General features: G+C 39.7%; 2 protein-coding genes across 7 annotated transcripts in view; one reads left to right on the top strand and one right to left on the bottom strand.

The window, feature by feature from the left end:
- Positions 1-25,310, bottom strand: part of LOC105276277 — a 139,766-nt gene that overhangs the window by 19,819 nt on the left and 94,637 nt on the right. For all 6 annotated transcript variants that reach the window (XM_026970265.1, XM_011333822.2, XM_011333807.2 and 3 more), the window contains 2 exons: positions 21,232-21,396; positions 943-1,079 (listed from right to left, as the gene is read on the bottom strand). In XM_026970265.1, coding sequence (XP_026826066.1) covers positions 943-1,079; positions 21,232-21,396 — 302 coding nt within the window. The remainder of the gene's footprint in view (positions 1-942; positions 1,080-21,231; positions 21,397-25,310) is intronic.
- LOC105276265 lies at positions 1,079-15,163 on the top strand. Its single transcript, XM_026970268.1, has 8 exons — positions 1,079-12,318; positions 12,474-12,600; positions 12,682-12,826; positions 12,934-13,209; positions 13,350-13,518; positions 13,622-14,278; positions 14,518-14,676; positions 14,763-15,163. The coding sequence occupies exons 1-8, from the start codon at positions 12,216-12,218 to the stop codon at positions 14,825-14,827; spliced, it is 1,701 nt and encodes a 566-aa protein (XP_026826069.1). The 5' UTR covers positions 1,079-12,215; the 3' UTR covers positions 14,828-15,163.

The raw sequence follows: 25,310 nt of genomic DNA on the forward strand, positions 1-25,310 counted from the left end.
TACTTTGCGACCAACAAGCGAGCATATCGTTTGCATATTTTATTTTATTATTTAAGTTCAAGCGTACTCGCGGCCAGCATATTGACTCGAGCAGATGCACATAGAAGTGACCCAGGAGCGATTCAACGAGCGCTGCTGCATTTTGTTTCGTGCCACTTTGCGATTTTGGTGCTACTGCGGCCGCTTTGATGCGGACATTAAACATTCACGCGTGGACCACCAGTACGCACGAGAGATTCTTGCTCTGGTGCAGTTATGAGAAAACCGGCAAATATCACCGTGTAAATAACTTGCCGGCGGAGAATTTCGGCGGATACGGAAAAGTTCGTTGCGCTCGGCTCGAGAATTCGGATGCATGGTCACTTTTTTTGTCAGTTTCGCGCGTAATCGTCGAAAAATGCGCGGCGCTTATTACGAATTCCGCCGTTAATTCTTCCGCAAGTCGGACAGGAAATAATTCCCCCCACGCTGGAAACGGGCACGCGGATGCTTTCCGGAATAGCGAACGTTCCTTTGTGTCACGTATATTTCGAGTGGTCACGTAATTTATTTAAAATTTTCCCGTGTCGAGAAAAAACCACTCTCCTCGGATTCCAGTTTCGTTCGAGGTAACGGATGTTCCATTCGCGCAAGGATAATAGTCACTTGCCGGGACTCACGGCTTTCTTAATGCGCGATTCGATAAAAAACTCAGGTATCCGGAATTTAATTTGCTACATAATCCGGCGCCGTTCTGTCTCGCGCGTTTCTTCATCGAACTTCGTTACTTCGTTAATGCATACTTTAATTAAAGTACAACTTAACGAAGCGTAATTTACTGTGAATTCCCGTGGCACGCTTCTCTTGATAATTCGCGAGCGAATCCTCGTAAGATCGACATAATGCCGAACACCGTAATAGTAATTAGCCGTGTTGCATAATTGGTATAATTCGAAGGCTTACCTGCACGATATCACCGAAATCGTCACCTGGCGCGTTAAAGGTGAGCTTGCATATGTAAGGCACCTTATCTTCCTTCGGTCGATGCAGTTCCAGGTCATATGTCTTCCCCACGTCGCCATAATATGTTTTATTGCAAGCTGCAACGTAAAAAATCGAAGATATCGAATTTTAATTTCACATTTACGTGTCATGTTCTGATCTGTACAGACATCTGCCTTTATTTCTAACTATTGTTCTCTCACGGGATTGTTATTGCTGAGTTTGCGATAAAAATTCATATTTAATAAAGCGTTCGTGCCCTTTATTGGAAATTTGTGGCAACACATCGAGCTGCTATTGTAATTGTTCGTCTGTTTTTTCTACGCAAACTAGCTAGACATTATTTATTATATTTGCAAACTTGTACATGCGGCCATGCAGAATAACATTTAAATAATTACAGATGTGAAAATGAATATGTAGCGCCTGCTGTGCAATTATTTTGATGACTTTTCCGAATCGCAGAACTTTGATCTCGATAGTTTTCTCTTGTAGTAGTAGCAAAATATTAATGTTATTTTAGTAAAGAAGAAAAGAGAGAGAGAGAGAGAGAGAGAGAGAAAGAGAAAGAGAGAGTTGCTGCCTTATCTTTCTGAAACCGATTTCTTACCGCGGCCAACACCACCATCGCGGCCGTCCGTAAATTCTCCTTCACGAATGGCATTTTTCAAACCCGGAAGTGCACTTTTCAGAGCCGTGAAAAATCGTATCCGTGGTTAAAAATTTATGGGAAATGAGGGCGATCGAAGAGAGTGTTTCTTCCTCCCTTTACTCCCTTCTTCTCATACCTTTATTAGACTTACTTCTTTTCGTGAAAAATATTGCTTGTTTAGGTACGATTTTATTTAAAAGGATACTATTATCATAATCTTTCTGAATTCATATTCGAAATAATATGCTTAATTACAGTTGATCATTTAATGAAGTAATGACCATTGCTGGTTTTTCATTAATGAATTCGAATGGGTTCTCTTTTATCTTGATCTCTTGCAGTAAGCTTTTGACAGTAAATCATTACCTCGTTGGTTGCTTGGGAGTCTCATTTTAGCTTTCTACAAAATTGGTATTCTTACGAACGGTCGGTGAAGTTAATTCAATTACAGAGCTTTCAATATAATCACGAAATTAGAGACGACAGGTTAAAATAAAGGCTCCATAAATTTATCGTAATAATTTAAGTTCCTCTCCCTGTCTGCGAGTAATTCGGTTTAAAGACAACGATACACAAAGAATACGACGAGATAGATGTGCAAAACGTAATGTTTATATATATTAAATTGATATCTTTTATTATTAGATTACTTCGCGAAATATGTACTCTGATGCAGGTGAGGCATTCGAAGATCTCTCACATTCGTTAAACGCCGACTTATAAAACATTTTAAAATAAAAAAAAAGAAAAAGAGGGACGTTCCGCCGAACGTCATAATCCACCGAGTGCGGTATTCCCTTTCCCTCGTCAACCACGAGCCAACTCCATCAGAGAGATTACGAGGGACGTCTCCCGCGGATCGTAGAGCATGCCAAGATAAGGAATTGATGGAAGATAGTAATGAATTATCGATGAGCCGCGTCGTTTGTTTCGTGCCATACCGGTTCGATGTTTCGAATGAGAAACGAACGGGGAAACGACGGCAGCCGCAACTCTTCCTTCCCTCATTCATGTTTAATGATATTCGCGGTGAACCTGGAAAAACGATGGTGCTCGATCAAAGTCCGCGAATAGGTCCTTTCGCGAGCGGCCGATGAAAGGCGCACGCGATCGACATTTCCGACACACAGCTCAGTCGGGCACATGCACCGAATTTTATTTATTTATTCAGAAAGATTCGCACCGCAACGGGCAGCCGTCAAATCTACTCGAATGATCATTGTCAATTCAGTGAAGTTTCAGATGTGTCGACACGCGAGGTTGCTCATACCTGAAAATCTTGCTATCACTCGAGAGCAACGTGGCAAATAATTTTATGGAGCTTCAAAGTGCATCAAAGACGGAGCCTTGAAATATAGAATCACAAAATAATGTTAGAACTGAATCCCATGAAGTGACGGATTAGTATCCCCATTAAAAGCTCGTTTCATTCCACCTGAGCTGAACTCTCTCCCTAAACTGCACGGATGTCGGTTCATACAAAATTACGAAGGATCGTGTAGCTAGATTTTAAAGCAGTGGCTCCCCAACTTTGTCGGATTACCGTCTTCCTAGTACGATAAATTTACTCTTAATACCCTTCCTCCCATTCCATAAAAAACATTCTTGAAAATAGCAGTTTGCACGATTCAAGAGGAGTACAACTCAATGTAATAACAAGCGCATTTATTCAAAATGCGATTAAAACTTCGCGATTTAATAACTACACTATCTAGACGTCCAATTATATAAAATAACGATTAAACTCTTGATAAAGTTGCTTTAGCGATACCTGCGCGTCCTTCCATCGCTCCCTTGGCTTTATATCACTCCCTCGGGTAATTCCGTCGTCTCTCTGGGAATGTTACCGCTCAGTTCGCAAACTACCGTCCTAAACCGCGCACAACTCGTTCGTGATTCTCATCGATTAGAGGAATCGGGAATGCGCCCGTCGATCGAGTTGCTTTGGCTTCTCCGTTCGCGTCCTACGCGGAATTACCCCTAGTTTCGGTTGGTTACACACTGGACTATTGTGAGGTTTCAAGGGCTCATTATGGATGTATAGGAGTGGAAATCAAGGGTTCACCGAGTACCAGACGAGAACGCCGTAGAGGCAAATGGCTGTCACATACACACACAATACGCACCATTTCCAGATGTGTAACGGGTCATTTCTGAGCAGAGCTCAGAGCTTGCCGATCTAATGAGTCACTCCACATGCGCGTGCCTGCTTGGGAATAATCCCTTTAACAATCACGGATCGGCTCGACATAAAGGATAGATAATGACAATCGTGTGCTATCTGTGTATGTACATCTGCATACATGATGATCGATAAGCCGAATCGCGTTGAAAGTTTTAAAACATTCGAGAGATTTCTTTTATCTGTGACATTACATATTTCAACTTGTTGCGCGTAAAATAGCATATTCTACTTTTCGAGAATTCTGCTAAAGTATCAGCAAAAATTTATAATCTGAGATGGACTCGTAATGTCGTTCATTTACTCTCGAATAGGGTCGGATTACGATTAAAATATTAATGAAAGATTTTGATTAAACTATAATTCATTCGAAATTGGAACAGACTGTTCCAACTCAAATATTAAATATTATATCGGAAAGAACTTTAATGTTATAATTCGATACTTCTTCATTTAATATTTTCATCTATGTTTGTGCTATTAAGAAAGTAATAATTCGATATCTTGAAACTAGATATTGAAGAAGTCTATGTTTATTTCTTTATTCCTCATAAAAATTGGAAATTCATGCACATCTTGAACATTATAATAATTGTGAAATTTATTTTGTGTTTATTTGAGTAATGCTTGACATAAATCAGTTTGTTTCTGCCGGCATGAGATGCATTTAGCTATGGTCTACTACTACTGCGGCGTCAAGGAGTCTAACGTCTGACGAATGACTGGTTTCTGTCACTGTCGTGGTACAGCACCGTGTATCCAGCTTCTTACGAGCATTTAATTCGCGAAAACAGACTTTCCCGCAGCGCTGTGATCAATAAGTTTATTCTTAATAAAAACTCTCTCTATTTTGCATAATGTATAAAATATAATGTACAGAAATAATACGATGCATTAAGTGCAATTAGTTTGATTGTACATGTTCAATTAAAACACATTTTATGCAGAGGATAAAATCGTACAATTGAATATCCATGTAAACGCAACGCATCCATTTACGTTTGGTAATCTCGCTTTACAAAATTGCAACATGATGATAACAAATCTCAATAAATAACGAATTAATAAGAAATTATGAAATATCTTTGTGGACTGAAGAATATTTTAGTGTTTCTGAAATACTAACGATCTAATTATTTCATATTTGAACTTCCCATGATATTCACGCATAAATAACTGCGGATAGTCCAGCTAAACGTGTCCTTTGTATAAAGCAATCGAATTCAAATTGGCAAGTAGGAACGTCTTGCACAATTGGCGTCGTGCCAAATACGCTTAACAATGCCTGAAAATCCAGATTCAGAATAAACGGTCTCCTTCCAGCTACGAGTTCACCATGAATTTTCCGATAATTCCATCCATCAGTTCGAGTATTGAAGAGCGTTGATATTTAACTACAGCGTCAAGTCTTAATATGAAAAAAATGTCTGTTATTTTCAAAATCGGGGAAGAGGAGAAGAGATTGCTAGATGAAACTTTGATCTTAATTAAATTTAGATGCTGCTTTTCAAATAAATGCTTTTTTCTCATTCTCTCGCGCTTTCTCTTTGTAAGAATAGTAATCAAACACAATTTCTCTCGAAATATTTCCAACGATATATTTCCATGTTAGATTATATCATTGCGTTACTTTCACGAGAGTAACGAACAATAAAAAAAAGATACGACCTCTTGACGCGTCTCGTCTCGTTGACGAGGCACAGATTTTCGCAGGCAGCAAAAAATAGAGAAGCACATTACAGATATGCGCAATTCTATGACATAGCTGCCGGGCGACGAATTTACGCTGCTTTACTTGGCGCTATCAGTGTTAAAGCGTAAAAGTATGCAGGGAAAGAGTGAACAAACGGGGAGGCATGTAGCCGTATAGCAACGCGGGCGGAACGAAATTGAAAACGAGAAAACCCATGTCAAAAATATGCGAGCTCGCGAATGCAACATGCAAGGGTTCGACCAGTGAAAGGTACAAGTATAAAATCGTCTGGTGGTAAGCTACACGCTCCATGGGAGTGTACGCGCGTACCGCGTTAACATGGAAAATGACGAGACGATGTATTCGTGCAGATGCATTATCGCGACCGACGCAAGACTAACGACCACCCTGTTTAAAAGGTTTTCACAGCATAAAAAAAAAGAGAAGAAAATCGATAACCGAGGCTCATTTCTGGTGCATCGAATATCTCATCTGAGATGCTCCATTCTTTCTACTTTTTTTCTCATCACCTTTCTCGCCGTATCAATACACGTAAAAAGTCTTCACAGACAGGATTACGAGTAATATACTTCCTGATCTGAATTTCAAATTGTTTCGTATGATGAACTATTTTCTCTGTCTCCTGTTGTGAAACTTTTTACGTCAATTTAAATCCGCTTTTGGAATGCAGCTAACGCGCTGCTTGTTATGTGCACTTATTAAGGGATATTTTCAGCATTAAGAGAGTAAAGTGACATAGAAGTTGGATTAGCCTGGTGCGAGGTGTTCACGGCATGCGTGCATTCGTCTCGTTGATGCATTCCTTGCACCGAGCGCAAGATTAACGTTCACGAGCGGCTGTAGTACTGCGATAAGAGTTATCGTTCCTATTTCAGAAAAATTATATTTCTTACACCCCACTCCATCTTAACGTAATAATCTCTCGGAATATCGTGTAAGATTTATTCTAGATCCGTAGTTGAGATTCACGACTCGATATTTGAATGCCAAGAATGTAAAAGAAATAAAATAAATGTTATAAATGATATGAGAAATACATATTTTCCCACAATATGTGCATCTCTTCCTTTTGTAGCTGACGTAGTTGCAACAATTAGATGTTTAATTGTGCCAGTAGAGTAATGATTATTGACTTTATCCGTTTCATTAAAAGGCAATATGATTATTATACATAAAAAATTATCTTTTTCATTATCTCTGAATTTTTCTTATTTGTATTGAAATTCTTATTTGTTATTATCTTCGAAAATGTTCTCCTTTCAGTTCTCTGGTAATATATTTATTATCGATAATAATAATTATTGCATAGTAATCGTATTATCATGATACAATATTTCATAATGATAGTAATGGTATTTAAATTTAATGAAGGGAGAGAGAGAGAGAGAGAGAGAGAGAGTCATAAAATTAAATTATATATTAATTGTACGTTATGAGATATCAATTAAGTCGCGATGCATTATTGTGTAACATTGAGCGACAAAACGAATTATCGTCGCTTTATGCAACAGACCGCGCCTAACAGGTGATAGTCTTTTTAATGCGCATACAGGAACAGAATAATGTTCTTATCCCATGGATTATCTCTGGAAATGAGTTTCGGGCGAAGATTATGTGTCCGCGCCGCTTTTTGACTCCCTGGTATACGATAAATTCGACGGAATAACAGAGTCGCAGTGCGGTTCACGAGTAACTTCCACTCTTTTCGTAAATTTAGTTTCTGCTCATTCAGCGACTGATTCTATAACGAAATAATCGTCGAAAAGCTAACAATTTTACAGACCAGCATATTGTGCAGCACAATGAACACACGTGAAATACATTTTTGATACATTCAAACAACGTTCTAATAAAACGTACCACTGCAAATGACAAACAAAAGTACCATAATCAAATGTATTCGCGTAACAAGAAATTCCATGAATATAAAACTCGAGACTTTTGAGTCTATTGAAGCATGTATTCTGATTGCAATACAAGCATAATTTTCATTTCGTTTCGTTTGCGCAGTTCCGATTGAATTACTCGCTCGTAAGATTAATTCGGTCGGCTCTGAACCCCATCGCGTTAAAATCCATTGATAGGGGGCGAATGGTGCGCCGTAAGTTGGGCTTATCGCGGACGATTTGTACTAATAAGGCAGGGAGCCTTGTCGATGAGGGATCAGAGGAAAGTGATATTTTTTTGAAATCGCTGACACCACCGGATTCCACGGTACGCCGCCATTTTCGCTAGTATCTCATCGTTGGATGCTCGCAGAGAACTTTGATCGGACGCCCTGTGCAAATTGGCCTACTTTCTCTCGCTCGCTCATCCAGCCTTACACAGTTTACGTTAGTCTCTGTCGTTATTATATTTTTTTTTTAATCTGCACGGAGCCGCCGCGATACGCCGCGTTGCGAGATATTGATGATCGAGAAAAGAAAGAAGTGAGAAAAAGAAAGAGGGACTCCTCTCTCCCTCGCGAGGGGCTCAGTATATGCTTCAGGAGCTTCAAAATACGTAAATTCGATTCCACCTCGAGACTGTTTTCCACGATTTTACTCGCTCGGGGGCGCATCGGTTCGCGCGACGTAAAAATTAACAGAGCGAAAGAAAGCTTTCAGTCGGGAGTTTTACGCTGCAGACGTATCGATTTTACTTACCGGCCGCATAGAAAAATAGGTAATGAAGAGAGCGTTGAACGAAACAAAAAGTTGGCAAAGCGGGAAATTGACTGAGTCCTTCGCAGTCTACTTTCTGCGCTGTATTCAATAAAAGCTGCCATTTTTTTTTCAAAGACTGCAAGTCCGCAATGTGCATATGTATATTTTAGCTGACAATAGACGTTTCTTTCAAGAACTAGAAATAAGCATTTTATTTAATCACGATTTATCGATATCGCCGGTCAAGCGAAGAATCTATTGTACTACAGGCACAAAGAATATCTACAGCGAATAGAAGAGAGATTTTTATATCTATAATAACGCGATAAATTTTATTATATAATTTATACAAAAAGTAAGGCATTACATTAGGAAACAATTAACGGTTAATACTTCTATTTAACGAATATATTTCAGAAATAATAATCATTTAATTATTAAAACAGTTTTTTTCAATAGAAATGTAGTAGTTATATAAGACAGCAGGTTGTTGTTTATTTCAGCAGCTGACCCGATTACGAACGAGTTTCTGTCAGACGAAACAAGTTACAGATGCCGTCAGTTATTTTTACGGTATAACAAAATCTCCCTTTATTTTCGGCGAGACATGAAAGAGGCGCTATGGGAAGATTAATCAGTGGTTTCCACGAGACCTACTTTCCCGTTTCCGTTCTACGAAGTTCTGCGACCCTGCTACCTCGTTCCCTCCATTGAAAACTTTCATCCATTTATAAAATCTACCGTTGCTCACGTGCGCTCGCTAAGGGCCTTCCACCTTCTACGACAGAAATTACTCGTTGCTCGATGTAAACGAGCGGTAGCTTCAGGGGTAGATACGCTTCGTGAAAGGCGCGTATTTCGCATCCGCAGTCATATTTTTCATCTATGCGCAGGATAGGATCGATCCTTGGAAATACACGTTGCTCGCTCGACATTCGTGACAGTATTTATTCCGTGCCTCCGAGCAACAGCAATAAACATTAATCTACGTTCCGCTGATCAATTATTGGCGCAGCTGTGAAAGGATGGCATTCGTGCCGGACCGCTGCTTCCTTTCCTCTCTTTTTTCTGGCTTTCCTTTTTTATTTCATTTTTTATTGTAGCCACCGTGCCATGCTCGCTACGTTTCAATTTCGCCGGGGCGACCGGCATCGCCGTCCATGAAAGATTCATAATCCTAATATTTTGTTATCGTACGTGTCTGCCTGCGTCTCGAATAAATCTCTCGCACGCTTCCAGCTAGCTTTTCCGCTGAAGGAAACCGATTGCAGGATAGATCACGTTAACGCTCCGCCAGGCTGTTGGCAGGAAATCTGAAGGCCTTAGAAATCGAAGCCATTCCTATGGGAATATCACCGCGTGTACATACGCGCGCTCGCGCTCTCGATGGTGGGTTTGTACTCGCATTCGATTAAAGCCACCGTTTATTTCCGTTTTTCGAAATCATGTTTTGTTAATGCTGAAAAACTTCTGACGGTTAGAAATCTTATTAGAACCACCAAAGCATGTTGTAAGGTAGCACAAATGCCTTTGGAATGTTCCTTCGATTTGCGCCGCTTCGTATTCCTGCAGAGCAATCCCCGCAGGATTAATGCAACATAATAGAAATATCGCCTGACGGGAGACGTTATTCTGTCCGATTATAAACCATTTCACGAAGCATTGATAAAGCTGGTTATTCATGGGCGCGGCATAGCTGTCTGTTCTTCTTTATGGCTTCTGCACACGCTTTCCGCAGTACAATTTCCATTAGTCTCAAAGGGGAAGTCAGCGACGAAACGATTGCGTCATGAATTATGCCGTAAGCTTTAACGGTTGCTGGAATATTTGCCATTATATAAAACAGTAGTTAGTTTTTACCTTCGTGTCGCTTAATCACAAACTTTTTCCGCGAACTGGAAATTCATAATTAAAATAACGCAATTAAAAAGAATATACCGGAATGATCGCTGAAACGTTTCACTTAATATTTCCTCTTAATTCACACGTAACGTAGCAACCGAATTGCGAGTAAATGAGAGAGTGAAATAAAAATTTCCACGTGGTCACACGATAAAAGTTTCGAATATCAATGGAAAAATCTCGAACAACCGGATTGAATTTCGATGGGCTGACTTTCCATTTTTACGAATCTCGATTCGACCGAGAGCTCTTCCATTATTCGCGCCTAGTTCCCCGTTGCTATCTGGTGCATTTACAAATCTTCCACGATGCAGTGCGCCACTCCGAGTGAGTGCACCGTGTGTCCGGGCGTGAGAGCAGCCGGGGTGCACCGACTGGGACTCATACGTCGTGGAAGAGGAATAGAATTCGTGCAGTCGTTCACCCTCAACTCTCAGCTACGGACGCGGGAGGGTGGTGCGGGATGCACCATCCGGGGTTAGCGGGGAACAACGGCACAGGTCAGTCTGACCCAAATGCGGACTGGTTGGCCGACAGCCAGCATACCATGTTCCCGGGGACGTTCCTCGTCGAGGACGCGCGTAATCGAGCACGCTCCAGCTCCCGAATCTTTACTTATAATTTCTTTTTTCTTCTCTTTTTACGGCGGAAACCGCCGCGCTGGCGCGCGCGGCACGCCAATATCAATTTTCGAGGCCGATAAGTTGATCGGCCGTCGCTCGTTTCCATTAACTCGTGTAACCGCGCGGACTGGTTTTCCCGTGCACTGGTTCTCGGTGATTGACAAAGGCATATATGGTCGGATCAATGTTCAGTGACATCGAAAGTGAACTTCAGGAATTTAAGTGAACGACCGCGTCGCGACGATAACGGCTCGAGGAGATTCTTCGTCTTGCATTTTAAGACAGATTGATTAAAAATGTTCTGAATCTTGAAGAAGAGCGTACGATAAATTTTTAACTAGGAATGTCCGATTTCTGAAGCTTATCGGTATATTGGTTATTCATTGGAACAATAGTATTAATTAATCAATTTATTGATTTAATGTGCAGAATACACCGTATTAATATTATTATTAATCTTTATAATATTTTATAAGAATTATTAGAATTATTTATATATTTACAGCAAATAAAGATTAAGACTAAATATGATATACGTATAACTTTTTAATAAACTGAAATTTTATAATTTCGATTTTTACCGTGAAATCCGGATTGAAAAAATTTATCTTGCTCAATATTATCGTCGCATTTTTAGTTTTCTCTCTGACAACTTTAAATGGGCCAACTCTAAATGTCCTCCTATGAAAAATGAATAACGGCACCGGTAACGCTAAGTATTAAATATCGAGCACGCATATCGCAGCGGGCAAAATTCGTCGGAATTTACGATCGATTCGGCCATATTTTTCGTCCCATTCGCTATCTTCGCTCTGCACTCGTGACCGCCATCGTTCCTTCTCTCAACCGGGGTCTCATGCCAAAGCATACCACAGGGATGTGTGCGTCGGGGATGGGGGTGGCCCGCTTTTAACGAACCCCCGTCCGGGAGTTATGACCGTTCGGCAAACAATCGAACTTTCTCGAAGTAAACTGAAATGCGGCCGGGGCCGTCTGCCCGAAAGTATCGAAATTTTTGCTGGCTGAGAGAAGGAGTCGAGGGGGAGGGGAACATACGGCGGAGTCGTTCGGTCTTCGCTTTTCTTCCACCCCGTAAGCAGACGCGTGCTTGTAGTACATGTTTCGTGGGAACTCGCGAATTTCGTGAAGTTGGCCGCTCGAAAGTGCCGTAAACGGATGCCAACTGCGGACGGGTAAACAACAAACTTTCAACGCATCCATTGTTCCTCGGTCCGGCGTCGCAGTTAAATGATGCTCGCGAAGTATTCGATTCCGCGTAACTCTCCTGTCGGGACACGGAAATACTTGCGAAATATCTTTTACAAGTTACAAAAATAAGGTTACAATTTTTCCCTTTGAGATATCTGAGTCACGTGACCACGCTTGTCTAATTATCACGTGACCGCACTGCGCTCGCAGTATTCAAGTCGCTCGACTCGAAGCGTTCAGACCGTTCGAATACCGCCGAGAAGTAGAAGGAATACGCGACGACATTGTCATTTTCCGCGAAACGAAAATGGATGCGGGTATCCCAGTGAGTCACGATGATCCGCAATTCGTGAAAGTGCTAGACATCTGTCTGAAAATGGAGATTGCGGTCGCCCAGGAAAAGCTCGATGGTAAGTAAAAAGCGCGACGTAGTACTCGACATAACGCGAAACGCGAAACTCGACGTGGGGAGCACGAAATTTCCGAGCGACGAGCTAAACAACCGTTATCGCTTATCGAATTTGCCTTCGTGCTGCTGTTTAAATACATCTTCGACGATTCCCAGCTAATACGGCGGAGGTGAAAAGATTGAAGGGAATAATGCGCATTCAGCTCGATAACAGAAAGCAGCTTAAAGCTAGAGTGGTACAGATGGACAGAGTCAGAACGATACTGAGCGAAACTTCGACGAGGTATGCAAAACAGTGTCTATCTGCTAACGTTTTCGTAGCGAACTCTTGCTGCATAAACAGGGATCTCATGGTTTCACGCAGATTATACTCAAACATCAGCGAAACTTCGGAGACTTTGGGAGCTATGAGAGCGAATATCGATGATGAGTACAAATTAATTCAACTAAGGTCGCAGGAATACCAAGACATCGTTGCCAAGTACAAGGAAACTTGGCACGCTTATCGTGTTAGTAAGAAGTCTCGATACAGTTTTTCGCTTGTTTGTAAAATATCGAAACTTTTACTTTGGGGTCTAGTGGAGTAACCGGAAGCGAATGATTGACATGTAAGCAGGCTATCTACGAAGAATTTCCGCTGGCAAAGGCCAGACACGCGGCTAAGATTAATTTGGAGAAGCTCAAGATCGAGTACATGGTCGTGACTTACAAGATAGTGAAGATGATGACGATCAACGAGCAAAGACGTCGCATCGACTGGATTCGGACGCGCTGCAAGATAGTCGAATTCGCCGCGGTGATGGTGAATTTTTCGAAACTCGAGAAGAGAGTGACGAAGTTAGAAACGAACGTGGGCTATTGCAGAAGAGAATTACGCTCGATCGAAACGGAGGTTTCTAGATTGCCTTTGGACACATTTCTCAACATATTCTGCCTCTCTATATCCGTGTTCCAATATTTATCTATATATTCTTACCTCTTATATTCAACATGTGTAAAGAAGATATATATATAGTTCATATATTTTTCTAGCTTCAAATATTGCGCAAGCAAAAAGAGGATCAAGAAAGAGTGAGAAAGCAGAAAGTACTGGAGATGGCACCGCCGAAGATTAATATACCATACCGGAAAATCTACCATCAAGATCGGACGCATACAAAGTCCAAAGTGCAGACCAAGCAATTCCACAAGACCTTCGACGGTGAAGCTTAATCCTGCATTTTACATTTTCCGTACTAAATAATATATATATATATATATATATGTATACATATGACGTTTTTTATATTAATTAAGTTTAGCAGATAACATATCCATCAATACGTTGGTCCTTGAAGAATTATGTGCAAACGAGAACGCTACAGTGTCATCTGATAATGTCGACGTAGAACCGATACAGGGTGACAATGCTAAACGCATTGTCGCTGAAACGAAAATTGCAAATCTCCAGGATATCTCCGCCATCTCCGAGAAAACTGATACGCGCGTTGCTTTGATAGCGCCGGAAGCAAATCCTGAAAAAGCGGCTTTGATAGACAACGACGTGGAAATGAAGGAGATCCATTCGGAAGAGACGAAGAAGTCGCAAGAGTCCGTTAAAGCGCAACCGTGCTCCCGTACAAAAGAAAATTCGTTCAAGCATAGAGCCGTCAAGGATACGCAGGAAGAAATTGAAGCAAAAAGGATTCGGCTTCAAAGGGCGGATAGTGCGGGAAGCAGCAATAAAATAAGTGCTCCGCAACTGACGGCTATTGTCGAGGAAGTGGATCTGACAACTCCGCCTCGGTCAGTCCCAAAAATTGCGAAAATAGAGACGGTGAACTACAATATTGCGTCGATTAAATCCATGCCGAAGTACGTTCAACGCCCAAATGTCATCGCACCCAATATGCCGCCTTCACCGGTACATGAATATTGCGAGAGTAATATGAGTTCTATCGATCAGGATTTCATGTCGAAAGGTTGGAATTCCTAAGTTACGCTCGTGTGTTACGTTCAAAAATTAGATATATTTATTCTATAGTTAACTTTAAATTTTCTATGTAATGAATAATAATTTTAAAGTTATGAAATATTATAATTGAAATCTATATATGATATAACTTATTATTAATTAATTAATTTACATTTCTGTTCAGTTTAATTGCATACGCGCTAAATGCGAATAGAACGCTAATGCAATGAATATTACATGTCATAGGTCCGCAGTCATTATTTGAGGGATCGCTGTGCAATTACAGATTATCAATGGATTCCAATATGTCATCAGTATGTATGACAGAAGACGCGCTAATATCTCCTCCGAGATACGCAAATTTGCAACAAGATAATAAAAATAAAAAATCTGGCAACACATCACGTAATGAGATTCTCTTATTTGAAATATTTAGCGCAACTGACTTCTCCATTCTGACGCTCTAATTTTTCACTTTGCTTTTCTTGCAGCGTTTCTGTTCGAAAACTTTGCGCAGAAAAGAGAAAAGATGGAAAATAACTTTACTTTATTTTGAATAAAGTAAAAGATCATTCAGTTCCTGTACAATGCGTGATTCAGTATAGTTCCAGCAATTATGTGCATTGTGAAATTCTATAGATTCCATATTAATCAAGAGTTCTATATATTATTTATTAAGCAAGATATATTATTTTGTTCTATGAAAGTCTATAGATTCCATACTAATCAAGAGTTCTATGTATTACTTATTAATTAAGCAAGATGTATTATTTTATTTTATTTTCGATCACTTATTACTTAACAAGATATATTATTTTGTTTTATTCTCGATTATTTATTACTTAAGCAAGATGTATTATTGTGTTCCATTTTCGATTATTTATTACTTAAGCAAGATATATTATTTTGTTCTATTTTCGATTCTACGGGCAAAGGGCTAAAAATACTCAAAATATTCAAAATATATACAAATATTACATATTACTTACATAAGGTTCTCGTTAATTGTGTTGCTTGAAAGAGCGCTTGAGACCACCGAATTATTATGAAGACTTGTTTATATAAGACTTGCAAAGTTGACGACGTTCACGTAGTCCCGAAGTAATTTTGGATTCTTACAAGGGATGTCTGCGCATCCTGTACATAGACACATCCGTAGCGCGTAAATGGGTATCAACTGCGACAACTTCGTCGCGTGTATTAAATAAATGCTTGCTCACCGAGTCGCGATTATGTACTCTCCGCGAGTTTCGGGTCTCCTTTATGCGTGTACCGAGCCCCACAATTTTGGCTGCCGCAATTTCGCTAGAAAGCACCGAGAGCGAGTTACAGTCGCTTACTTCCGCCGGTACGAGCGAGACCGGCGGAGAAATAAGACAGAAAGGAAGCGGATTCTCTTGCGCTCTCCCGCGTGCAGGTGCCAGAAAAAGGGAAAGCACTCGGCCCTTATAAAAATAGCTCGGTTAAAAACCTACTTTCCGCTTTGCAGAACGTTGTTACTTGCGTAATCGCGTTGTGATTACGGCCTAATGGACGATAATACCACACGATGTTTTACAAGCTTTTTAATTGCTTCTGGGATTCTCATTAGGCTTTCGTCTAACGCTTCCGCGGCACGTTCTTGTTTTATCTTATCAGAATGTTAATTTTAGAAAGGGAGTACTCTCCTCTGACGCTTCTTACATATTATTTATTCCATCATTGCATATGTATCTTTATGGATTTAAATTGTTCGTAACAATTATTGTTTGCCTCGTGTTATAGGAGTTGCTTTATCGTGTCCAAACTTGTTTCGAAAATTGTTTCTTCATGTGAACGACGTCTAATTGGACAACGCTAGGCATATGAAAGAAAATTCTGAGACGAAATTACTAGTTAGATGGACGTATTGCCAGTTCTCCCTCAGTAATTGGTAGAAAAAGTATCAAGCACGCGATATGAGATATAACTTCTTAATCCCTCCTCCTTCTCGGGTTTAATCACATCAGCTGGTGTAATTGATATAAATTAACCCGCTCGCTTGAGCGTTTCATTTGCGTCGCAAGGAGGAAGAATACGAAAGTTTGTTATTACCTGTCGTAACTTTGGCGAGCCTCCTTCCCACGAAGAAGCGAGGCTTCTAGCCGAGAGAAATTGTGTCCTTTTATAAGCCGATGTAACGGTAGGAGGCCGACTATCAAGCTATTTTATTTCAAAAGTTTCGCATTGAGGTACGAGCAAGATAAATGAGACATTTAATGGCGTAATCGTCGAACATCTTTCGCCTCGTGAAAGAAGCTTAATCGATAATATCATCTTGAAAATTCACAATCAAGTTCCATTTCGAGCAAAATCGCCCTTCTCTATATTCTGATAAGAGAGAGAATACGTTATTATCTTATTATTACATATGAATTATATATTACGTTCTACACGATATATTTAATCAAGTATCGTAACATTATTTCGGGCTTGTTACAAAATGAATTGCATAAAAATGTGAGAACGAAGTTGAAAACGATTATTGAAGAAAATTGTTGCAAGAAGAGAAAGATAAGAAATTAAGCAATTAAGAAACTAAGAAATTATTTGTTTCGAAAAGAGAATACTATTTATATCTGCGTAGCTCGAAAATTTCGTTTTTTCTTGTCTAGATTCTGACGTCACGAGAAAGTCTTGAGATTTTTGTCCCACAAATTTCCTTCGATCCATACGTAGGGGATATTGGAGTCGTCCGTTTTATCTACAAAATGTTAATTTTGAATTAATCTAACTATTACATCAAAATGTCAATCAAAATAAGAAAATTACTAGGTCCAGCATAAATTGCAGTAAATTCGTGTCACCATTCCCCAAATGCTCTATCCTAAGCACTTCAAATATTTTATGTAAAATGTAAAAGGAGTGTAATTTATATTTTTTATTTTTCGTTGCAACTGTAAAAACCAGATAACATCACGTATATTATCATATCATTCATTACCGAAATAATATTGGTATCATATATATTCAGTGCATACTAAGTTTTCACAATTTATCACACGTCTGCTCGAAATCACTAATGTCAATATCGATAATGTTGATCGCGGCATTTTTCAATTCTAAATGATAGCGTCTTCGCATCGAAGTTCGGTAGTGTCTCCAGTATCCCCTTAACTTCACAGATACGTGACTGGAATACGTCGTCTGTGCCTTGGCACGGGTAGAAGATAACTCGTCGCGTTTTTCAAGCAACCCTTTCCATCCCGGCGAAACTGTTACTCGGTTGAAAGTGGGAACTTAGTGCGCGCGCGATAATGTACATTTATTAACCCCGCGATGTCGGAGAGGGTGAGAGAGAATTCGCTTCTTGCAATCAAACGCTTTTACGCCAATGGGAGGCATTTACGTACCCCGTTCCTACGCCGCAGGTCGTAATTTAAGTTAATTACTCTGTGCGCGAGCTAGTGCTGCCTTTATAATTTGTTTATAATGTACTGCTCCTGAAACGCTCTTGTGCATAACGTTACTGCATGTACGTTAAATCACGCGTGAGAAACTAGATTTATAATTTGAGATGTCGTTTCTACAATTACATGATGAATTACCGCTGCGACAACATCCCGTGCTAGCAATTTTTTAACAAGACATAAGAAAATACATGAGGGGGAGGAAAGAGAAAGACAGATGTACAATATAATAAATCACCGAGTGATAAACGTAATGCTACAAAAATTGCTTGCTCCTGTATACGCGGGATAAGGTGTCAGCCGAGGGACGAGTTCTATCGACCTGACGATCTGTCTGTAGCTTTAATCTTCATTCCAAGAGCGATCGCCTCGCTGCTCGTAAACCTCGCAGGTTCGGACGCGCCTCTAATCTCTCGATCGCAACGAAGCACTTCGCAATAGTAAGAGGCAGCGACGCGAATGAAGATCAGAAATACTCCCATTTCCCATCCGCGGTAAAAAAGCGCGTTGTTGCTCGCGCGATTAAAGGGGGTGTCCACGCTACCAGAAGTAATTTCCTGCCCGTGCCGTGTGTACGCGCCGTGTACAAACGCATCTCGTAACTCGGGTTGATTACGCCGAGCACACGCGGTGTGCTCTGGGTTTCGGCAAGGGTCGGTTGTTTGGTTGGTTGCTTCTGCGCGATGTACTATCGAGACGAAGGGGGTTGTATGCGGCAGGGGTAACCCTCGTCGTGCACGCGGGGTTTTAAGCGGAAAACCCCGGCAGATTAAACGACTACGACGTCGCTGATGGTCTCGCCGTAGTATTCAGTAAATTCCAGCAGCTACTATGGAAACGACGGTCGTGTATTTTGGCAAGCGTTTTACGGTGCGCACGTGGCGAAGGCACCGGAGTGGTTTTCTTCGAGCGAGGGCTCGGCTGGGTGGGATTTACTCGGGACCCTTCTCACAGATGCCGTATCCGCTTAAATTCTAATTGACAGCCGGACGAGTTCTGCGCGAATTATTCTCCGTAAACTATATGACGGTGAAAGTTTCGTTGGACACTCTTCGGAACTTGTGCATTATCGAGATTGAAAAACCTTTGTCATTATCAAATATCAAATTAGGGTGCTCTTGTATGTTGCAAGCTACATTCACCACAGCATTTGCTATCAATCAAATATCAAAAAGGTAATATTAAAAAAGAATCAAACATTTATCGTTTGATATATTTCCGAGTATCATTTTAATTGAATAATTAAAATTTTTGCATTACTGGTTTTCGAAAGTATCAGAGTAAGTTTAACTTGATCAACATTCGAGCAATATTTGTCTGATATAAATCGTAAACAATTGTCGTACTGAAATTTGATAGACAGACGTGAGCTTTAATGGATCTGCCGAGAAAGAGAAATAAATCGCGGGAAATTAGATGCCGAGGAAAGGTGAACACGTAGAACTGAAGGATGAACCTCTTTTTTGCTGGCGAATTGCTCGCTCGAACTGCTGTATTTTATCACGATCTGTCGATAACAGGCAGGTCTGACTAAGGGGAACGTTCTATGTCTCTCACGTATAGGATCATCTCGCCGTAGATCCTCACGGAATGAAGTGGCTGCTGCGTTCGCCAGCTCCGCGCGATCGATTTTTACGCAGCGATAAACCGCCACGTCAAGCAATTCCTTTTTTTTTCATCGTCGCAAATTGGTGATACCGTACTGATTTCCCCGCCAATTTGCAGACGTCATTTTACGCGTAAACCGCACGCAATTCTCAATCACTTAACGTGAATGGAACTTTAATTCGACATGCGCTGCTGCTCAAATATTCATAAAACAAGAGCTAAAGCTGGAATTGACTGGCGAATGTGATGCTGCAACCTCTGGTCTGTTATAGCCAATTCGTTTCAATACTAAAAACACTGTATTGTAGTGACAGTTGAATATTTCGGTCTACTCTGTTTTATTTTTATTTTTTTGCTTTTTTCGCTGACGATACGCACATTTTCCGTTTTCCCGTTCGCGGTTGAATGACGAAGGCGATTATTGGACGATATATCTGTCGATATTCTTGATCCCTGTCACGCCACATCGGAGAAAGAGAAATTACATGTTAGAGAAAGTTTCTTTGTCATTAATTCCAATAAATGTTATGTTATTTATTTTTAGTTCCAATATCTTGTGAAACTACGAATCGTTCGTACGAGATTGTTTCGATATCAAAGAAAATTCTCATATAAAGTAAAATATTCATATCAATTTATGATTATTAATGCAATATTAATTTTATATTAATATTTTTATATTAATTTTATATTAATTTTTCACGCTTGTAAACTGTGCACGGAAATGCTATTGTAAAGTCAAACATAAATTATTACCGTAAATATTATTGCAAAGATGTTGCTAAGTCAAGAATAAATAAATTTCCGTAAACCGATATTTATTTTTACGTAAAAAAGGAAAAAGCGCGAAATATAACGCTTTTATATCGCCGATTTAGCTCTCCAATGGTATACCGCTGATTTTGGTTACTAGATGTATCCGGGCCCACAACACACCTTGTTATTTGTAGTACAAATTTCGATCGCTCTCCGTATTTATTCGAGATTTACACGCGATTGTTTAACAAACCAAAATTTCGCAGTTTAACACTGTCGGATATATCCGGCATTGCGCGTAATATCGATGAAGCTGTTCTCGTGAGCGTCTTTCTCTATACCCCATGTAATATCGCTCCTGTAACGTCACTGGAATTTCATTCCGTCTTTACGCGCCCTGCAGCTGCACCGCAAGCAGCCCGTTCGTGCGAGAAGGAAGAAAGGATGGGAGGTCGGGCGTCTCTAACGAAGTAGAAATTCCTGCGCAAGGTCTTTCACTGGCAATCGCAACGAGGGCACGTTTCGAAGCGGGGCTAGCTGCCAGAGAACAATGAAGGGATCAATTACCACGCTCGAAACGCTCTGGCGATAGGAACCGAGGCCAACATATCCGCGGTTGCGAATTAGAAACGGACGTTTGATTCGCGATTCAGCCGTGCGCCCTTTTGCAAATAGATCAGAAAAAAACATTCAATTAAAGCACAGATACGTGCAACGCGAAAAACAACGGCAAATCAGTACTCTATAAATACTATGGAAACAAGCAACCGTGCATGCAGAAACGCACAGAAAGAGACGTAACACAATAAGCAATTCAATGTAACTCGTTTATTTCTTAATTACGCAGATTTGTTGCAAATTTTCGTAAATTGTCTTTCTTTGCAAAATTTCTCTGTGAGTTTTCCGTCTGCTCATCACGAAAATGATTGTTCTCTGTTTTTATCTTTAGTTCTCCTACATTCACATCGTGACACATTGTTCGAGGAGAAACAGACATTCCGACCGCAATGGAGTCAGGATTTGACCTCTCGCACCCGGATTTCGTTTCAAGTCGATCGCGAATCGGCATCACGAGCGCGCTCAAGCCTCGTCAAGTGGATATGCATTTATCGGCGCGCTGAAAGCCCCCTCGGGACCTCGGCGCGAGGGTTGCAAAGGTTTCACTCACGCGAGCACGGACGCGTCTCGTCGCTCCCATCCCCGCAGTCGTCGACGAGGTTGCAGACATTGTTGAGGGCGACGCAGTGCCCGTTGCCGCACTGAAACTCGCTTTGCCGGCAGGAAAGCACCGTCGTCGCCGTGAGAATGCAGGTGCAAACGAGCCAATGCATGTCTGAAACATCATAAAAAATACGATTATAAGTTTGATATCATATGGAAGAAATCTTCATTTTTTTATTCTGTACGCGTCGTCGCGGCGAGCTGAATATTTCAGCTTATCGCCTGAAAATTTCACGAATTATGACATTTATATTTCATCTTTATCTTACATGAAAAATGTACGAATCCTTTATGCGATATGTAATTTTCATTATATAAATATATAATGTGACATGTATTATAATTAATTATAAATGGATAATATAATATGTATTATTTAATTAGTTAATTATAATCTATTATTATATAATATGTTATAATCACGTTTAATACATGCGCTCCGATTTGCAGCTAGTATTTGCAGAACCTTTTACGCAATTCGCGATCTATTTTGAAGCATGATTCATCTAATATTCTTGATTAAATAATTCTTTCATGTAAAAATGTTTGTCTGCCATAAGTACACAATGTTGTTTGAATTTTACGAGTAAACGGCCAAGTGAATCGAAAGATCGAAGTGGATGAGGATGAGAGTATATTTACACAGAGATTCGGAGAAATTGAGTTTTTTATAGTGCAAACAATATTTTGATCTTCATGCTGCTGCTAGGGACGTAGAACATTTATTGACGAATCCAAAGTAGATAGGGGTCTTTTTTTCGTTTCGATAATCGTATTTGATCTGCAAGAATTACAAAAAGCTATGTTGATATAACAAAGTAATTAAATATTCGTTGAGAGAGGAAGAGAAAAAAGAAAGAAAATGTCGTAATGAATCCTTTATCTTTTTTGTCGAAGATAATTTTAAATTAATATTACAATATTATTCGTGAAAATGTAAATGATGAAAAACCATTATTCTATAACTCGTTTATTGAGCTTAATTCAGCTTGCTCGCGTCGCAAACTCAGACGTCGCGCACAGTTTCGTCTGGAAATTAATACAGAGGTACTACTACTAACATAAAAATATGATTGTTGCGGCGATGATGAAGTTTCGTAACAACGTGAGCGCACAACTTCGTCCTCGAAGTTAAATCGAACAGGAACACGGGGAATATCGAGCCACGTTCTCTCGATTTCCGGCGTCGCCAGAAAGCATCGACATCGTCCACCCAATTGAGGTGAAACTTTCGCTATTCTCGACTCACCAGTGTAACCCCAACCATGTTTTTTTCTTCTTAAAGCTGGTAAAACTGAGGTCAGGTCACGCGCACTAACCGATCGACTTGTCCACCAATTACGACATTACAGGAGTAAATTCTTTTCTTCAAACAACAAGTTTATTCATTTTCACATAAACGTGTGATAAAATATATTAATGTTAAATATTACAAATTAAAACTATTAAAAACCGATTATAAAGCATCGAAAATTAATATCGAAACAGCAATGAAAAGATAAATTAAATTAATGAAAATGTGTTTAATCCTCATAAAGTTTATATCAGATTTTAAAATATTAGTAAATACTATAAAGTTTACCAAAACTTTTTAATTTTCATATTATATTATAAATTTTCACAAGAATGTTATTTATCTTTTTATTTATAACTTTCTGCTTTATAAATATAAGATGGTTTCGAGAGATATGTTCAAATTTGATACCGATAAATCTTTATTGTAACGAAGAACAGTAACAGCCAGCGCATATTCTATCAATTGCCTTTTCCTCGAATTCAGAATACAATAGTCGTACCATCTTTTCTTGAACAAACGAGATGAAGACGAAAGGAACGATGCATGCATTTCTCGTCTCGCACAATCGGCTCAATGCGCAGCTGACTGATTTCCGGCATTTTCACAAAGAGAAAATGCAAGTGTAAGATAAGAAAGGGACGTTTCGGTATTCATGGAATTACGAAGACTAAAGCGCTCGCGGAGGGAAATCAGACCAGAAGCGATGAGCGGGGAGAAGGAAAAGTTATTCGTTGCGGCGCTGGGGTGTACATACTTTGCTCCTCCCCCGCTCGTCTCATCGCTCTCGAGAGCTACGGATAAGTTTAAATATCGGAGAAATATGCAGAGCCGTCCTGGAAGAAAGCAAGAAAGTTTCGCAAATGTCGCCCAGCGCGGAGACGACCCGTCGTCTACTTCGACTGCGATGCCTCCCAGTGCTTTAAGCCGTCTTTGCATTAAAATCGCAAGAATTTAGACGCTCGCAGAACGGTTTTGCACGAATTTTAATAAATTTTGTTGCAATATACACTATATTTGGCAACTGCTCAATATTAACTTCTGCATTATTATTATTACATTGACAATTTTCCTCTCGTTATGAGTTCGAAAACTTAATTATTTAATTTTTAATTAATTTAACTTTTAATTTATTTGACTCAATATTAAGTAGTTAAACACTTTATTAATTTCAATGATAATTTATGGCGTATAATAAAATTAGAAACTTTTCAGTACAATTAGCAATTATAATTTATTGTCCACATTTTTGAACAATATAAAAGTTTTATGTAGTAGTATATTTTTCAGCTATAAGCCATGAAAATGAACTTTACAATTATTTTCTTAAACTTATCCCTGATGTTGAGGTTTGATGAATATAATATTGTAAGTAAATATTATATCGTAAATAATGTTTAGCAACTCCATGAAAATACAATGCAATTTTTCACTATTACGATATATTTTCACATTGTCATATTGAAGGTTGTCGTTGGGCCATTTTCTGTCAGAAAGGATTGAAGGCACAATAAACATTTTTAATAAAGCGTAAATGCTCGACTATTGAAACTATCAACTTGGCGCGAGATTGAGCTTATTGCCCTCGAGTTTCACGAGTTTATATCACACCTGTCACCGGCTTTAGTGCATCAGACACTATGTGAGAGATGAGAGGCGGGAAATTGCTCGAGATATCTGCGAGGCACTCGCGTCGAATATTCGTGCGTTTAAATGCGAGATTTGAGCTTTTCCGCTACGTCAGCCCGAACGCGCCTTCGCGCATTCCGGCTCTTTTATCTTTTTAGCCCTCCAATTCCGCGGGCGGATCTCACGAGACACGAAACATCCGCGTGCCGTTCTTCTCACCCCGAATTTCTCGAATTTCCAGCAAATTCCTATAAATACCTCCGTTGGAGCCTAAATTGGAATTAATCTGTTAATAGCAGCATGCACACAGATAATATAAATATATTCAACAGCTGTGCAGCAACTTTCGGATATTGTTGCGAGCGATCCATTAGATTCAATTTCAACTTGTTACTGTTGTTGTTACAAACTCCGCTGAATTTACATGTTTACGATACATGTTTGCGTAAACGAGGAGTTTCTATGAGAAACAAGATTCGCTTTTGAATATAATTAAGTAACATGCTTTAAGATAAGAGATATACAAAACGAAAAGAAAGATATAATTTAATTGATAGTCATTTTAATCTAGCTTTTTTAATTAGAGAAATCTAGTGAAACGCTTGTATGTTATTTTCCATGCGAGGGACGATCGCACTGTATTGCGGCCTAGTACCAACATTTAACTCGTAACTGTTTGCGTTCATTAGCGATCCGTTTAATTGACATAATGCATGTATGCTCGATGATGTTTGCCGATTTGGCCGATTTGACTACACGAGATGAATTAACTATCTGCGGCCTTAAAGGTAAATTAATGTTAATTAATGATTGACACTTATTGCTTACACAGTGCTTTGTAGAAGCAGAAAGCAATTAATTTTTCCTTAAGTTTACTTACTAATTACCTGCAAAGAGATAAATTAAGTAGCTAAAGTGTCATCAGATGTTCTCGTCTGACGCATTTATCGTTTCTCAATCAATTGTGTGCCTTTAGATGTTATTTACTTACAATCGAGAATGAGAGGAAGATCAATGACTTTGATGAAATTTATTCAGCTCTAACGCTAGCCTCATAGTAACGTATTGCTTCAGTTGTTTCGCGAGAAAAAATCTACAGCCAT

The sequence above is a fragment of the Ooceraea biroi genome, chromosome 6 (assembly GCF_003672135.1).
Source record: "Ooceraea biroi isolate clonal line C1 chromosome 6, Obir_v5.4, whole genome shotgun sequence".
NCBI classification, from domain to species: domain Eukaryota; kingdom Metazoa; phylum Arthropoda; class Insecta; order Hymenoptera; family Formicidae; genus Ooceraea; species Ooceraea biroi.

What these genes read in the sequence shown, in the direction of transcription:
- LOC105276265 (XM_026970268.1), top strand. Translation starts at nt 12,216, where the DNA reads ATGGATGCGGGTATCCCAGTGAGTCACGATGATCCGCAATTCGTGAAA. An exon ending in ATTCCACAAGACCTTCGACG is followed by an intron (nt 13,519 to 13,621) that starts GTGAAGCTTAAT and finishes TAAGTTTAGCAG; the next exon opens with ATAACATATCCATCAATACG. An exon ending in TCAGGATTTCATGTCGAAAG is followed by an intron (nt 14,279 to 14,517) that starts GTTGGAATTCCT and finishes TACATGTCATAG; the next exon opens with GTCCGCAGTCATTATTTGAG.